Genomic DNA, 16,686 nt, shown 5'->3' with positions numbered 1-16,686 from the left:
GAGTGAGAGCTGGGTACAGAGCAAGGAGTCATACAGCACAGAAACAGGCTCTTCAGCCCACCACAACCATGCTGATAATCAAATCCACTTCACCAGCACTTGGTGCTTAACCTATTTTGCCTTAATGATTCAAGTGCTCGGCCAAATGCTTCTTAAATGTCGAGAGCGTTTGCCTTCATCTTCTCAGGCAATGTGTTCTTTCTGGATGAAAAAAATTCTTCCTCAAATCCCCTCCCAGTCTCTTGATCCTTCTCTAAATCCAAGCTCTCTGATCTTAGACACTTCTGCTGTGGGAAAAAGTTTGTTATCTACCCTATCTACGCCTCTCACAATTTTGTACATCAGGTCCCTCTGCCGTCTCCTACACTCCAAGAAAAGCAAACCCAGCATATTCACTCTCTCTTCATAACTGAAACATCATGAAACTGGGTCTTAGATGGGGCAGAATTCATTAGACCATAGGAGCAGAATTAAGCCATTTGGTCCGTCGAGTCTGCTCCACCATTCGATCGTGGCTGATTTATTTTTCCCTCTCAACCCCATTCTCCTGCCTTCTCCCCATAACCTTTGACACCCTTACTAATCAAGAACCTATCAACCTCCGCTTTATACATACCCAGTGACTTGGCCTCCACAGCCGTCTGTGGCAATTAATTCTACAGATTCACCATGCATCTCTGTTCTAAAGGGACGTCCTTTGATTCTGAGGCTGTGTCCTCTGGTCCTGGACTCTCCCATTACTGGAAACATCCTCTCCACGTCCACTCTATCCAGGCCTTTCAATATTCTGTAGGTTTCAATGAGATCCCCCCTCATCCTTTTAAACTCCAGTGAGTACAGGCCCAGAGCCAAATGTTCCTCATGTGTTAACCCTTTCATTCCCGGGATCATTCTTGCAAACCTCCTCTGGACCCTCTCCAATGCCAGCACATCCTTCCTTAGATATGGGGCCCAAAACTGCTCACAATACTCCAAATGTGGTCTGACCAACACCTTATAAAGCCTCAGCATTACATCCTTGCTTTTATATTCTAGTCCTTTCGAAATGAATGCTAACAGTGGATTTGCCTTCCTGGTTAGGTGCATCCAGAAAAGTTCAGATGAGTCCAGATGAAGGGTCCCAACCTGAAATGTCGACTGTCCATTTCTCTCCACGGGACCTACTGAGCTCTTCCGGCAGTTTTTTTTTGCAAGAGATATTGCAAAGTTTAGTCAAAAAGGAAAAGGAAGCTGAGATTGGACAAGGCTCTTTGTAGTATATAGGAAGCAGGAAAGATTTTTAAACAAGAAATTGAGGCAGCTAAAAAGGGCAAGTATCCTTGGCAAGTAGGATCAAGGAGAATCTCCTGGAGGAAGAGTGTAGTTAAGAAAAGAGTAGGTCCACTCAAGGGCAAAGGAGGGAATTTGTGCGTGGAGCCAGAGGAAGTGGGTGAGGTACTAAATGAGTACTTAGCATCAGTATTCACTAAGGAGGACATGGATGATAATGATGATATCATGGTGGGGTACGCTGATACCTAGGGCTTTTGATCTCATGGAGGAGGTAGTGTTGAGTGTCTTGGAAAAAAAAGGTGGATGAGTCCCCATGGCCTGATGGAATCAATCCCAAGAAAATGAGATAGGCAAGGAAGGAGACTGCTGGGGCCTTGATAGAGATCTCTGTATCCTCATTAGCTATAGGAGAGGTCCTGGAAGACTGCAGAATAGCCCATTTGTTCTTTTATACAAGACAGGGATAAAGTTGGAAATTATAGACCAGTGAGCCTTACATCAGTGGTACAGAAGTTATTGTTGAAGCTTCTTAGGGATAGGATTTACTCACATTTAGAAAAGCATGGACTTGGTAGGAATAGGCAGCATGGCCTTGTGTGGGGGAGGTCCTCTCCCTCAAATTTGATTTGAGTTTCTGGAGGTGATGTAGATGATTGATGAGGGTGGGCAGTGGATGTTGTCTACATGGACTTTAGTAAAATATTTGACAAGGTTCCTCATGGTAGGCTCATCCAGAAGATTAAGTCACATGGGTTCTAAAGAAAGTTGGTAAATTGGATACAAAATTGGCTTGGTCAGAGAAGAGTGTAGTGGTGGATGAATGTTGTTTTGACTGGAGATCTGTGACCAAGCAGGGAATAGAGGGATACAGACCAAGTGCAGGCAGATAGGATTAGTTAGATTAGCATCACAGTTGGCACAGACATGGTGGGCCAAATGGCCTCTTCCTGTGCTGTATCCTATGCTATGTATTCCATCCCAGGCAACATCTTGGCAAATCTCTTCTGTGCTCTCTTCAGTGCAAGCACATTATTCCCATAGTGCAGTGATTGGGATTGCAGACAATATTCCAGCTGTGGTCAATGTTTCATAAAGTTGTACCAAGACCTCACCGCTATGATACTCTTTGCCCCTACTTATGAAGACAAGCATCCCCTCTGCCTTCTTCACCATGCTACCTACCTGTGCTGCCACCTTCAAGGATCTGTGGACTTCCTACGCCAAGATCCATTTGTTCCTCAATGCTCTTTTGACCAACCATCCATGGGTTATATCTTACCCTTTACATCTCCAGAAGTTATCACTCCATACTCATCAGGATTAAATTCCATCTGCCACCAGCCTGCCTAATTTTCCAGTGATATCATTTTGTATCCTAAGATTATCCTCGTCACAGTCAACAACACCACAGATTTGTGTGCCATTCCCAAACTTACTAATCATACTTCCTCCATTCACATCCAAGTTGTTAACGTATATAACGTACAGTACTGATCCCTGTGGTGCACTGCTAGTCATAGGCTTCCAATCACAAAAGCAACGCTCCACCTTCACCATCCGTTTCCCATTACCAAGCCAATTTTGGATCCAATTTGCCAACTTGCCTTGGGTCCCACGGACTCTAACCTTTTGGACCAACCTTCTGAGTGGGACCTTCTCAGAGCCCTTACTGAAATCCCTGTAAACCACATCAACTGCACTACCCTCATCAGTATATTTAGTCACAGGATTCCCCCACCAACAAATCCATGATCAATACCTGCCTTTCCAAGTGTAGATTAACCTATCACTCAATTTTTTTTTGTAAAAACAAACAATAATTTCCCAACCACTGACTTTAGACAAACGGGCCTACAAGTTAGCTGGCATACCCCTGCTGCCCTTCTTCAATAAAGGATACCACATTTGTTATCTTCCAGTCATGTGGCACCTCACCCAAGGCCAGAAAAGATTTAACTATCTCTGCCTTGGCCCCAGCGATCTCCTCCCTTGCTTCCTATAGCAGCCTGGGTGAGCTGTAATTTTTCTATCGGAGAGGGCAAAACAAGGAGGAGCTCGCAATTATTCAGTGCAGTGAACACCCCTTCTATTTCATCCAAGTAAGCCTGAAACCAAAGAAGCAACTCTAAATAACATAGATGATTCTGGTGGTGGTGGTGGTTCCTCTTGTTGAGATGGAATTTCTTAAGTGTAGCTCACACAATGCACACCTCCTTTTCTATACAGTGGTGGTGAGCTCACACGCTGCTCCTACAAGGGCAGTTTGACAGGATAGTCAGGCAGCATGGTAGCATAGCTGTTAGCGTAATACTGTTAGAGCACCAGCTACCTGGGTTCAATTCCTGCTGCTGCCTGTAAGGAGTTTGTACGTTCTCCCTGTGTCTGTGTGGGTTTCCTCTGGGTGCTCCGGTTTCCTCCCACATTCCAAAGACGTACAGGTTAGGAGCTGTGGGCATGCTATGTTGGCACCGGAAGAGTGGCAACACTTGCGGCTGCCCCCAGCACATTCTCAGCAATGCAAAAAGACATATTTCACTGTGTTTCGATGTACATGTGACTAATAAATAAATATCTTATCTTATTTCTTATCTTAGAAATGGACACTCCTTCACAAGAAGGGCAACTTAGACCTGGGACTTCTACCTCAGTGCTGCCGAGTCTGGGAGGAATTTAACATTTCGAAACCCACTGATAAATGTCATTGCCAAACAGAAATCCAAGGGTTACAAAAGCAAAGATGGAGCTAAGCCACAAATGAGGAGCTTACTGCAAACTGGCACAGAGTGTGTGCGTGTGCGTGTGTGTGTGCGTGTGTGCGCGTAACCAAAGTGTGGGGGGGGGGGGGAAAGAGTGGTTGGGGTTGCTGGAAAGATCAGACTGAGAATAAGTAAACGCTTCTGGCACAGGAAAACCTTCACTATTTCTCCATCAGGACAGGAGGAATTATCTTCTGACATCTTCAACCTCGTGATTTTTGTTTTAAACATTACTGTTTTAAACTGCCTCATGGAAGCTTACAAGACAGCTGGCCAAGTTCACCCTGGCAGACTATACAGTTTGCTTAAAACCCAGACAGGACGCACCACATCCACCACACAGGCTGCGCTTGTGAGAGAGGGAGAGAGAAAATTACAACCACCGCACAAAAGAATCAGCTGATGCATAAAGGATCTGACCAAGGGAGAAGGCAGCTGTCTCCTCACATTGTGCTGCTGCTTGCAGACAGTTTAATCAGGGCATGACTGCTCACCCAGTACAGATAGGATAACTCTCTGATGACAGAATTACACAGCCCTTACTCTTCCAGCCACAGTGCTAACACTCTCTGGCATTACTGGGCTCACATAGCATATTATAGTCCCGACCTAGACTTCGGGATGAAAGTCAAAAACACAAAATTACAGCTAAATTGCAGACAAGGCAGACAAAATTGCAGAAAAGTAATATTTATATTAATTGCAGTAATTTGCAAAAGTCAGTCAGCGTTTAGGTATGGGGGCAAAAAAACAGCCTAAACTTGGTATACATTTTACAAACTGTTCATCATGTCTGTGGAGCGTTTCACCTTCGTAACCAGCATTCTTCTTCAGTACACATCCCTTGCTGCACTGCAGTGCATTGCTCCAATCCAGTTTATGTGATTGGGTTCTACTGTAGACACAGCCAAGACTGGGGTCTGGGACTGGGTGGGCTGATGGCCAGGGACTCCAGAGATGGGGGACAGAAGCCCCATGATGGGAGTGGAGAGGAGCAGACAGTCAAGTAGAGGCCTGATATTGTAATATAGATAAGGCATAAAGCACATTGCACCAATATTATTGTTTTGGAGTGGAAAAAATTCATACATGCCCATATAAGAACCTGCATTTACAAAGTGAAGTATCCCAAAGCAGTCCACTGGAGTTTTATCAGCAGAAACTTACTTGAGCAGATATCAGGACAGGTGACTAAAAGGGTAGAGGCAAGTTTTCTCCCTAAACGGAGGGTTTTCCAGACCTTCAAGGACCAGCAGTGATGGAAACCAGAGCCCAGGACTGGAAGTGCAGTGATCCGAGAGCAGATGGCTGGGAGAGGTTACAGACACGGGGAGGGACAATTCAGTATCTGTAATTATTCCCACTATTACTTGTACAGAGGGATTTAAGAATCAGGCAACTAAATCCATGCTGAGCTACTGTAGTTGGAGGTCTGGGGGTTGCTTCTCCTCGACATTGGTTCACTCATCACCACCATCCACAGCGCTGTACTGACCAACACTAATGAAGCACAGTACCTCTTCCTCAGAGTTCAAGGGCAGTCTGTGGTATTGTGTTGTTGTTGTTTCCAGTTCTATATTTCAAATGTGCACAGCACTGAACTTTCACACCCCCAGTCTTGCAACTGGGGGTAGAAACTGGTGACCAGTAATGGGTGTGGCCATTATAACCACACCATCTAATTTTAGTTACACACAACCTAGATACAGCGGAAGTGCAGTTATCTATCTAATTAACATCTACAATTAATCAGAATACACACACACACACACACACAATGAAAAAGCACCCATTTGCTTTCACTAACAAATTCAAAAACCTTAGATCTGAGATAGCAGTGTGAAAATGGCTAATGAGATCACATTTTAAAATCAAAAATATACTTCATTCATCATATATGTAAATATATAGAATGGATTTGCATTGAAAGTTAAAGGAATTGCAGATGTTGGAAATCTGCACTTCGTCTTTGGTCTAGGAACACTGCAACCCTCAAGGCTCAATATGGAATTCAACCATTTCAGATAACCAGCCTTTCCAGTTTATGTCAGAACTGGCAATCTCTGATGCATCCACCTGTAACAGGTATTTTTCTCTCTCTACAGATGCAGCCTGATCTGCCGGGTGTTTCCAGCCACTGTCGTGTTCTACATCTCGCAGCTCCAGCACTGTTTGCTCAGGGAATCATCCCAGGACATTCCACGTGGACCACTGCCTGGCTGATTTGTGGTGTTTTTCTCCGGAAGAATTCCTGCAAGGGACCGTTGGTGCAGCATGGCCCAACTGAATGGAATGTCCCATGGCAACATGGCCAGGCCCACCATTCACAACATTGGGATGGGTAAAACCTCAACAGGCAGTGACATTTGGTGCTCATGTACTCAAGCTCAATGCACAGCTTTGTGCAACCACACACAAAGGGACGCAAGTACATCCTCCTCATTTTCTCTGGAATTTTGTAATTACATTCCCAATATCCAACATCCATTCGGCATGGAAGATGGCATGGGTGACAACAATGGTGCAGCCACATGGTATGTGTAACACCCACACCACCTTGCGCCTGATAACCCTGTACTTCCTGCCACCCCACATTTCCAGCTTAAGTTCCACCTTGGCCGTGCACGCAGGCCAGTTCTCCGAGCACAGCCCATCTCCTCCAAACTACATTCCCAACATCTTCCGGTAACTGGAACTAACCGCAAAGGGAACAAGGGATTGAAATGGACCAGGCACTAAAAGGATATGGACTCACTTTTCCTGCAACGTCTCTGGTTCCACCCCCCCCCCCCCCCCCCAAAATCAGGCAGATACTCATCAACTTGCAAATAGACAATAGAAGACAGCAACGTTGTCCATGAAATTGGGTCCGATGTGCATGCCGATTACTCATTTTTAAATATACTAATTAGAAGTCCAACTAGTCAGCATCTGGATTCCCAATTTGCCACGTGACCCGTGGTAAACGGTACTGGATGGATGCCGTTGGTGTAGGGGATGCAGTAGGATTCACCTCTGAAAACAAAAGTTTGAAGCTGCCTCCAATAACTAAACTGGTTTATTAAAAAGCAATACAAATCTGTTTAGCAGCAAAGAGCACCACTCGTGATGTACATGCTGTCAGACACAGCAAATCAATTTAATCCTTCTTTCAACATCACTCCCCTCTTCCCCTCCCCTCTCTAGGATTATTCTGGCAACTAAAGAGCTGTGTGGTTCAGACAGGTCAAGCCCTTTTAAAAGAGTCTTCTTAACGGTACAGATTCCCCCAAGACTCATCAACAGTTAGAAAGTGAAAGCTTCAGTCCTTAATTAGTGCAGGCAACTGAATTAAAAGGTGCAGGTAACATCAGCCAAACCAGCAACATATGATGATTTACATAAATGAGAACAAGAACAGAAGCGAGGGAGCCAGAGACGCAGGCGAGCCAGGAGAGGAATTGTATTCAAATAGAACAATAGCAATGGAAAAATGATGGGGGAAAGCAAATACAAAGAACCTTGGATTAAAAAAAAGACAGAAATGAGATCAGAAGCAGACAGACAGCAAGATAAACAGAGAGTCTCGTGGGGAATACTGATTTCATCGACCTGGACAGGACCTCTGTATAGGGAATGAACGGGCACAGGAACAGTTCCTTTCAGACCACAAATGTGCCAGTCTATTACAACCCGTGTACTCTCACAGAAATGTATTCTAAACCATCACCACTTAATAGATATTGGGCTGTGAAAGTGGGAAAAAAAAAATCAGCACAACTACTTCATGCAGAAAAAAAAATCTACATTTGTCTTAATTAAAATAATTCATACCCTGTCTCAAAAAATCCATCATTCATTAGGGATCAACTTCCCTTACAAATGAAACAATTAAGGGTTTAAAAATATATATGCAAATAGGTTTTTTTTTTTGCAGATGTCTCTCATAAGCAGCTGATCATTCAGACCAAAAGCACAAGACCCCAAGTCTCTTGGTATCTCATGGTAAACATTAGAGATGCACGAACTTGCCACAACTCTCCTCATCCCTTGCATCGCACAAGCCCAATTGGTGTTCCTGCCAAAGAATGATTCTCATTGCAAAGGGGGAAAACGAGAGTGCTGGAGCTCACTGCACATTTTCTACTTCACCCTCCCACAGTGAGGGAGGAAGGAATGGAGTCAAAACGTTAGCTCCTTCCCTTCCACAAAGGGGCCAACTCTTAGGGGCTATGGTCCCCTCCTCACCTCAGCAACCATGCTCAATATGAGACGCGGACAAGAGACGTCAGAAGACTATTTGAGTTGGGAAGGCAACCCTCCAATTCCAACCCGGTCCCAACATCGTATCCACCAGCAAACAATGCAGCAGACCTCCCTGGAGCATTCCTCCTTTCCATGATATGTGTTAAATGACAACATTTTGCAGGAGAAGTTGTGTGTACTTGCATAACTCATACAAGAAAAAAATTTTACACATTTACAGTCAATACATTTCAACACCATTACCACGGAGGCACAGAATTATATGGCATGGAAACAAGCCTTTGAGCCCATCGAACCCCACTAACCAAGCACCCATTTACACTGATACCATTACAATCTCCCCACATTCCCCATCAACTACCCCCATACTCTACCACTCACTAGGGGTGATTTACAGTAGCCAATTACCCTACCAACCCACTCACCTTAGGGATGTGGGAAGAAATAGGAGCACCCATAGGAAACCAATGCAGTCACAGGGAGAACGTGCAGACTACATAGATAGCACTGGAGGACAGGATTTAACCTGGTACTGTACCTTTGAGCCATGCTGTTGTGTGCTGAGCAGGTTATTTAAGAGAACAGCACACTGGTTGTCCTTTTGCAGTGAACAAAGTAGGGTAAACATTTGGGGGTGGGGTGGGGGGGGGGAAAAAGGAGGTGGGCAACATGGGACATTTCCCCCAAAAGTCCGACCCCAAGTCACTCCTTGCTGGAGTGCACTCCAGAGCACACAGTCCTTGACCAGTGTGCTGGTTGGTAACACTTGGTTTTAGATGGTTCTGTCTTCTGGAAGCTGATAGGTCTCTGGACTGCTTGCACCAAGCAGATGGTCTTCCAGCAGCAACTAATGTGCATCTTGTTATGTGCCCCTAGGAATGGGCCACAGAGCTCAAAGGGTGCATGTTGTTGGTGAACCAGGATGTATACCAAGGCCTCTCTTACACCTTCTATCCAAACGGCTACAGAAGGTAGTGGGCAATGGGCCCTTCCTCCGAGAGGAAATACAACCCCAAAATTATATCCTGGCTGAGATCAACTAACTTGAGGTAGACCAGAGCTGGAATCAGGAGCTCTTGGTGTATACACCTCAAGATTACACTAGGAAATGCTCAAACTATTGCAGTGGGCCACAATTAACAATAACCAACCTTTCTCGTCCTGTGTATTTGCAACTTTGTTCCTGATATTCGAGACTGGGAACTTTCTGATCAATCCAATTATTGAAAACAGCATCGGTGAAGCTGGAGTTCACCCCACACCTCTACCAGGCCTTGCTCTTCACCAAATCAGGCATGTGTTATTTAAGGTAACGTCACATATCCCAGAGTGAGTGGTGTTGTTAAACAACCTTATAGGGTGAACCATATTTTGCAGAGGATTTTCAGCCCAATCAGGTTCACAGCTGTATGTTCCCTATCCACAGCAGCAGTTGTCCTACTTCATTCTCAGTCACTGTACCCAATCACTAACTAGGATGCTGCATTCACAAGATGTTACCACTGCTATTTGTCCTAAACCTTCAGTAACCTTTAATCCCATTTATATGGCAGCTTCACAGGAGTATTATTGAACAGAGCTTGACACCAAGCTACACCGGAATGCATCAGGGCTGATGACCAAATGTTTGATTGGAGGCAAAGACTAAACAGCATCAATAAAGGAAGTGAAACAGAGGGATTTCCAGAGCATAGGGCCTGGGCAGCTGAATGCACAGTGCTCAATGACAAGGCAATGAACAAATGCAAAAAGAGGACAGAATTAGAGGAGTCTGGTGACTGTGCAAGGCTGTAGATTATAGACACAGGCTGGAATAATGACCTATAAATTCTTCTGATTTTTTCCAGCATTAATATTGTGTCAGGAATCTCTTTAAGCACAAAATATTCAAAAAAAGCCTCAGAAGATGGTATGAATTTCACTAGCAACATTTTCAAAACAATCCCAAGAGCTCCCTCATGTAGAGTTGCTCTGTAACAGGAAAAGCAGGTGTCAGACATCGAATTTCCCACATTGGTAACACCTTTCCTCACAGCTCTGATGTTACAAATTAGCCCTTGTAACAATACAACCAGCACTCTTCCAGGTCCTGGGGATTGCTGCCAAGGGATGAGTGCCTCTTACAAAGAAGGTGGCAGATTGCTCTGGGAGAGGAAGAGGGCATAGGACCCTGGAGAGGCTGAAGAAAGGCACATGGGAGGCTTCCTCTTTGTGCAAAATGGCACTAACAGCAGGAAGTTGCAGGAGAGATGTCTCCACGAATACCTGCACTTTGGGAGCCTGCACTCTAGCCAAATACCCATTACAGATGTGACCCCAAAAGTTGCACATCAAAACTGAGAGGTTCCCCACTTTGCCAAATGACCTTCGCTTTACATCTACATAGTGTGGGCAGGCACGGTAGTGTAGCAGTTAGCGTAAAGCTTTAGAGTGCCAGTGAACTGGGTTCAATTCCAGCCACTGTCTGTAAGGAATTTGTACGTTCTCCCTGTGTCTGCATGGGTTTCCTCTGGGTGCTCCAGTTTCCTCCCACATTCCAAATACATACAGGTTAGGAAGTTGTGGGCATGCTATGTTGGCGCTGGAAGTGTGGCGACACTTGCAGGCTGCCCCCAGAATGCTCTACGCAAAAGATGTATTTCACTAGGTGTTTCGATGTACACGTGACTCAAAGATATCTCATCTTATCTAGAGTAGTGAGCAGTAGATCAGCATAGCGGCATCCCCCAGCAGAGGGGTACAATGCCCGATTACATACTCACTTATGAGACAGCAACCAACTACCTGCACTGTGCGGCAGAGTCCTGTGGCAATCCCTGCACACAATAACCAATAATTCAGCACTAAATCTGTACTTATCAGCAAGCTGCTGCTGTAGAATGAGAGAGTAATTTATAACTAGCGCAAAGGATAGTGCAGATAGATCTACTCCACATACAGCTGTGCAATATCCAACTTGTTAGTCCCCATGCCAACAGATGCTATGCACTTTAGCTGAGACTGCAGTTACACAAGCATTGGTTGTGGATTTGAACAATGAGACACTTAAAAGGTAGTACGGCACTCCCATTTTCAAAAGGTTGTAGCTTCAAGCTACAAAAGGTGTTTCAGCACGTAACCCAAACTGAAGCTTCAATGCAACACGGTGAGTTCAGCTGTCAGACCTTCCATGAGTGCTGCCAAGCACTGGCCTTGACCGCTTAAGTCAATGTTAAAAGACCCCATGGCATTATCCAAAGAAAAGCAGCAAGTTCTCCTGGTGCCCAGATCAACAATCCTCTGAACCACTACCAGGAAGAACAACTTTAAAGCACACTTATCCCATTGTTGCTTGTGGGACTTCGTTTTACGGAAAAATTACAACCGTGTTCATTTAAGTACCTCAGGGCAAAGTACTTTGCAGAACTATCCTAAAAATTCTTGCGTTCAACAAGGTGCTAAATATATATGTTCGTTCCTTCCTTATTCAGTTAGTGCTAGCATGACCCGGACGGAGGGCTACACTGACCACGGTACCACGTCTGATCTCCCTAATGTACCCCGATGTCATCACACAATCTGTGTATTCCTTGCACAACTGGGAGTCCAAGGTGAAGAGGCAGAAGGTGACCCCAGCACACAATTGCTCCAGATTTCTGATCTCACCAGACAGGTGACCTCTCTGCTGTGTCTGGTCTTTTTCCTTCTACCCTGTCCCTCACCCGTCTTCTCCCACCTTGCTCCAGCTTCCTCCCCACATCCTGCTCTCTCATTCTCACTCAACCTTACGAAAAGGTTCTTGATAGAGAAACTACTTCCAGTGACAGCAGTGTTAGTAACCAGAGTTCAAATTTAAGATAATTGCAAAATGAGAAGAGGACAAAATTTTATTTTATAAACAAAAACGAGTGCTCTGCAATGCACTGCTTTGAATCAGAAAATTCAGAAGTTTGATAAAGAAATATGATACAAACTTGAAAGGGAAAGAGCACGGAATTGGGACTAATCCGATAGTTCCTTCAAACAACCGACATATACAAAGCGCAAAAGAATTTTCATTTGTTATTATACCAGGTGCTACAAGAAACACTAAAACGGCACAGACACTTGACCAAGTAGCAGGCAAATCTGACATAAGACACACACCCTGAAATGAGGCGAGAACAACTGTCACCAGCAAAACAAAGTTAGTCCTGGGAACGACTGATACTTCTTGGGAATAAAAGGTCAACAAAGGTCTTATGAAAGGATACAGCAGGAATTCACAGCATTCCCATTTCCCCAGACTAATGGTGCAGACAAAAGGTTGTGAAACAAAAAGAGACAGACAGTTTTAAGGCCTTCTCTTTCCTGTTACCTAGCCCACCGTGCAGAGGTTGCATGTATAGATTCCACTTAATATTAAGGCCCATAGTCAATAACTGAATGGTTGCAGAAAGGTTGCCATCTCACTGGTACTGTACACTGGGACAAGGAGCCAAGAGGGAAGAAACGGGGAAGGAATGGAATCAGCATACGCTCCTGTTTCCAAACGTGGTTTTGATCCAATGAGCCACATCCCAGGAATGATTCTGATTGGGATTTGATAGTGGAATGCTAGCCTCCTGTTGCCTGGCAAGGATGGCACCACCCAGTGATCACTGCCAATCTTCAAGGCTACAGAATGCTTAAGCTTCTACACAAGAACGAGACACAGTCACAGTATCCTCCACTGCTGCAGACACTCACTGCAAACATTACTACTTGGGACAAGGCGCGAATGAGCTGCGTGATGTGCAGTCACATCTAGTTAGAGCTGAGATCTGATTGGACCAGGGTGGCGGTGGGATAGGTAGACAGAGACCTCGCACATCTAGATTATGTCCTGAGGTCTGATGAGAGAGAAGAGGCAGCACAGAAGCTAGGAGGTAGATCAGGAAACTACACAGTTATACCAAGTTTAACCGCCTAATTAAATTTTGTCAGGCTTTGCTTCTCATTTTTGCAACTCTGAATCAGGTTGCATTTAGAATAAAATGGTTGATTTTTCGTAGGTGCCTGCCTTGGCAAACCACAATCAGTCTTTCTAAAAGGAACTGTCTGCTGCTTTGGAAATAGTGCTCGAAACAAAACAAAATATTCTCATAAAAGGACAACAGAAAAACTATAATTAGAAACATTCAAAAGAGGCTCCCTCGCACCAAGAATACTTAATGCCGGCTCATAACTCAGTGGTCAATTATAAGTTGAGTTCGTTGCCCCCTCCCCACCACCCCCAAACCCACCCCACCAGGAACATGAAGAAAGCACTTGAGAATAAACTAAGCAGGTACACAAACTACTGACTGGAATCCAACCAACCTCTCAGCCTCCACACTTGGTTGTAATGTTGATTAGAATGTCAGCATCTGAAGTGTATTTGACTGCAGAAAGTCAGTAGCGTGGAAGGAAATGCGACATACTGGTATTTAAATAACAAAAACTGTAGCCGAATGACAGATCCTCCCCACAAACCTCAATCTGACAGAACAATCAAAACCTGTCAGACCGAGACACCACACAAGTGCACCCCAATTTTAATCCCACTGTCTAGACTCAGCAACCTGGGCTGTCTACGGAGCACTGAACAAATTAATTCATGGCCGTTCTGTAAATTTCTACGATTTTATTAGCCGTATCTTGCATTTTGTGTAGCCTGTAAACAAACGTCCGACAACAGATCATAATAGGAGCACAAGGGAAATTAAAAGCTGGTACAAGGCTGATGTTTAAATGTTTCTTAATGATTGACAAGAAGAATTAAGAGTCCACATTGAAAAATAATGCATCAGAATGGCATTTTAAGTGGAGAGAGAAATGCACAAGATATCTTAATCTTCAGCCCTCACAGGAACATCTGAAGTCTGACAGTGGGACCTTGATTTGAGAAATCTTGGCAGATGGCAAAAGATGATGCATTCGAATCAGGATCTGTGGTCTGACAGTAAATGTTAAGTAATGCTGAGCACACAGTGACACTGCTTTGAGAAAATTATTTATATAAACTCTTGCCAGACTCAACTGTAAACTGTTCCCCTGAAACCCGACGAGCCTGCACCATCAGTAATCAGTCAAGCAGCAAGCAAACCAGACAGTTCCTTACATCACAGAAAACACAAATTGCATAAAAGTCACAGAGCAGCAGCTGATCTACACAGACTGGCAGTGTGTAATGACAGGGATCCAAATATATGCACCCACCTCTGCAGGGTTGGGTGAACTCTTAATATCCAACAAGGGTGTGGAGAGAGCACAGACTGCTTCAGTTAACCACCATTCCAAATGAGTGAAGCAGTGAACACTTCAAAAGTTATAGACAGAATGCTTTTGTTTTAACTACCTGCTCTTACTTATCAGTTATTATCCCCAAGCTTAAAATAAACACAGTTGAAACAATCAACTTCTTTCAACTTACATAATTTTTCCAATACTGCTAAAATTGTTTAAAAAATGTTCCTTGTTCTGGAAAATAAACCCCTGAACATCATGTCTGATCACAGTACAATGCTATTTACTCAAAGTGTGGAACATTTTTACTCAAAGCAATAAATGAATTGTATTTTATAGAAAGCCAGGGAGTAGTAAAACATCCTACAGGAGAACTAGATCTTAAAAGAATGACTCACTTCTTTTAACAAATCATAAATAACATACTATAATGCGTAGAAAAGGCTGAAGGTTTTTTCCCCTTCCAATTCTTTTACTCTTTTGGTATCGAATTGTGAGAAATGCCATAAAAATGTGACACAAAGAATGCTTAGTGCGTTTAAATACACTGCATGACAAGGTCATCTGAAGATACGCTGGGTTTGACTAGACCAACCCGTCTCAGTCAGGTACAGACCGAGACCAAACATTCACAGATCCGAAAAGGGGTGGTGGGGAGAGAAACGGACAACAACAAAAAACTGGCAGAGGGTGGAGGCCAACCTTAAACGAAACCGCACACACTTGCCCAGGATCTGGCTGCTTCAACGGTTTCGTAATAACTGCTTTTTTTTTAATTAAGGAAAACTGAAAGTGTCTCAAAGCTGCGTTAATAGAGAAAAAAAATGTGTCGGGTGGTTGGGGCGAGCGGACGCCTTCGTTACAGTCCGGGTGTCGTGGCCTCGAACTTGGCCAAGGAGCGGGTGGCGGGGGGGGGGGGGGGAGAAAATAAAACCAGAAACACACGGGGGGGGGGGGGGGAAAGAGCTTCCAGAACCATCAAAAAGTAAAAGAGCGACACAAAATGATAGAATATTACTACAGAGAGGAAGCACTTCAAACATGAGAGGAAGGGAATTTTTTCTTTTTTTTGAGGGGGGGTGGGTGGAAAAAGCACAAACTCTGACAGGAGCGAAAAAAAACTCCAGGCAGTCGAGGCTGAGACGCCGTCTTCACTAACAATACTGCCAGACAGGCAGCCAGACAGACAGACAGCCCACCCCCCCCCCTCCACTCTAATCACCCCCCCCTTTTATTTATTAAAAGGAGTCTCTTTATATTAGTTGCAAGTGTCAACAATCAGGATCACCCCCTCCCTCCCCAAACAATGCCGCATTTAATTAAAACTATATAAATAAGATGTTTCGAGTACTTACTAATCTCCATACTCTGGAACAAAGAGCGTTTACAGTTGCATGTGCAGGAAACATTGGGCTGATTCGTTGCGGCTGTGCTGTTCAGACCCATCAAGTTGTACATTTAATATTTGAGGGGGGGAAAAGAGGGGGGGAAAATAAATAAAATTAAATAAAGGCAGCCAGGCGGCCTCGGGAGAGACACACAGGGAGAAAGAGAGATACAGAGAGGAGCCTTGGCTGGGCTGAGAGCTTCAGGCTGGCCCCTGGAACAGGGAGGGCAGCTGAGTCCGTCTCAGTTGTGAGAGAGCATAGTCAGGGAGTGCTAGTCCTGTCCGGTCCGGTCCCCGTTACTCAGTCTCTGCCTAGCCCGGCTCCGGAAACACCAAGTGCTACTTTGTGTCTGGCTGCTTCTCACTCGGATACAAGTAGCGCCGCAACCAAACCTCAGCCGCTGTCACTCAACCAGTCCCAGGGCTCAGCCCCGCCTCCGCCCGCCCGATGGACCGCGCGCCGGGCCAATCGCCTCGCCGCCTGCCGGCGCGCGGCGACCAATGGGAGACCCGGGAAAGTCGACGGGGGCGGGAGCTCAAGAAGTTCGAGTTCGCCTCTATGACGTCACCAGCTAGACAGGGCGCGACCGGCCAACTTCTTCGTCCGGCCCCCTCCTGGTGATTGGCGTGGGTCTCGCCCAATGAAAAGTTCGCAGCGGCCACAGAGGCGCGCTGCCATTGGAAGCGCCGGAGAGAGCTGGCCAATCGTGGGAGGGAGAAGAGGCGGGACGGCGGAGTTTTTGAAGCTTTTACGCAAGGGACTGGGAGAAGCCAGGGGCCGAACTTGACGTTCGCGACATT

At 45.1% G+C, this 16,686-nt stretch overlaps 1 protein-coding gene across 6 annotated transcripts in view; it reads right to left on the bottom strand.

Moving 5' to 3' along the window:
* The window catches only part of LOC127578888 (protein TMEPAI-like), a 90,450-nt gene extending 74,155 nt beyond the window's left edge, over positions 1–16,295 (bottom strand). For 5 of the 6 annotated variants that reach the window (XM_052031428.1, XM_052031429.1, XM_052031430.1 and 2 more), the window contains exon 1: positions 15,854–16,266. In XM_052031428.1, the coding sequence (XP_051887388.1) occupies positions 15,854–15,956 (103 nt within the window). In that variant the 5' untranslated portion in view covers positions 15,957–16,266. Of the gene's footprint in view, positions 1–15,853 lie in introns of all 6 variants that reach the window. The other variant, XM_052031433.1, reaches the window with a different exon arrangement.
* Between the last annotated feature and the right edge of the window lie 391 nt (positions 16,296–16,686).

Source organism: Pristis pectinata, chromosome 16 (assembly GCF_009764475.1).
Source record: "Pristis pectinata isolate sPriPec2 chromosome 16, sPriPec2.1.pri, whole genome shotgun sequence".
NCBI classification, from domain to species: Eukaryota; Metazoa; Chordata; class Chondrichthyes; order Rhinopristiformes; family Pristidae; genus Pristis; species Pristis pectinata.
This window is presented reverse-complemented; position numbering and strand designations above follow the sequence as displayed.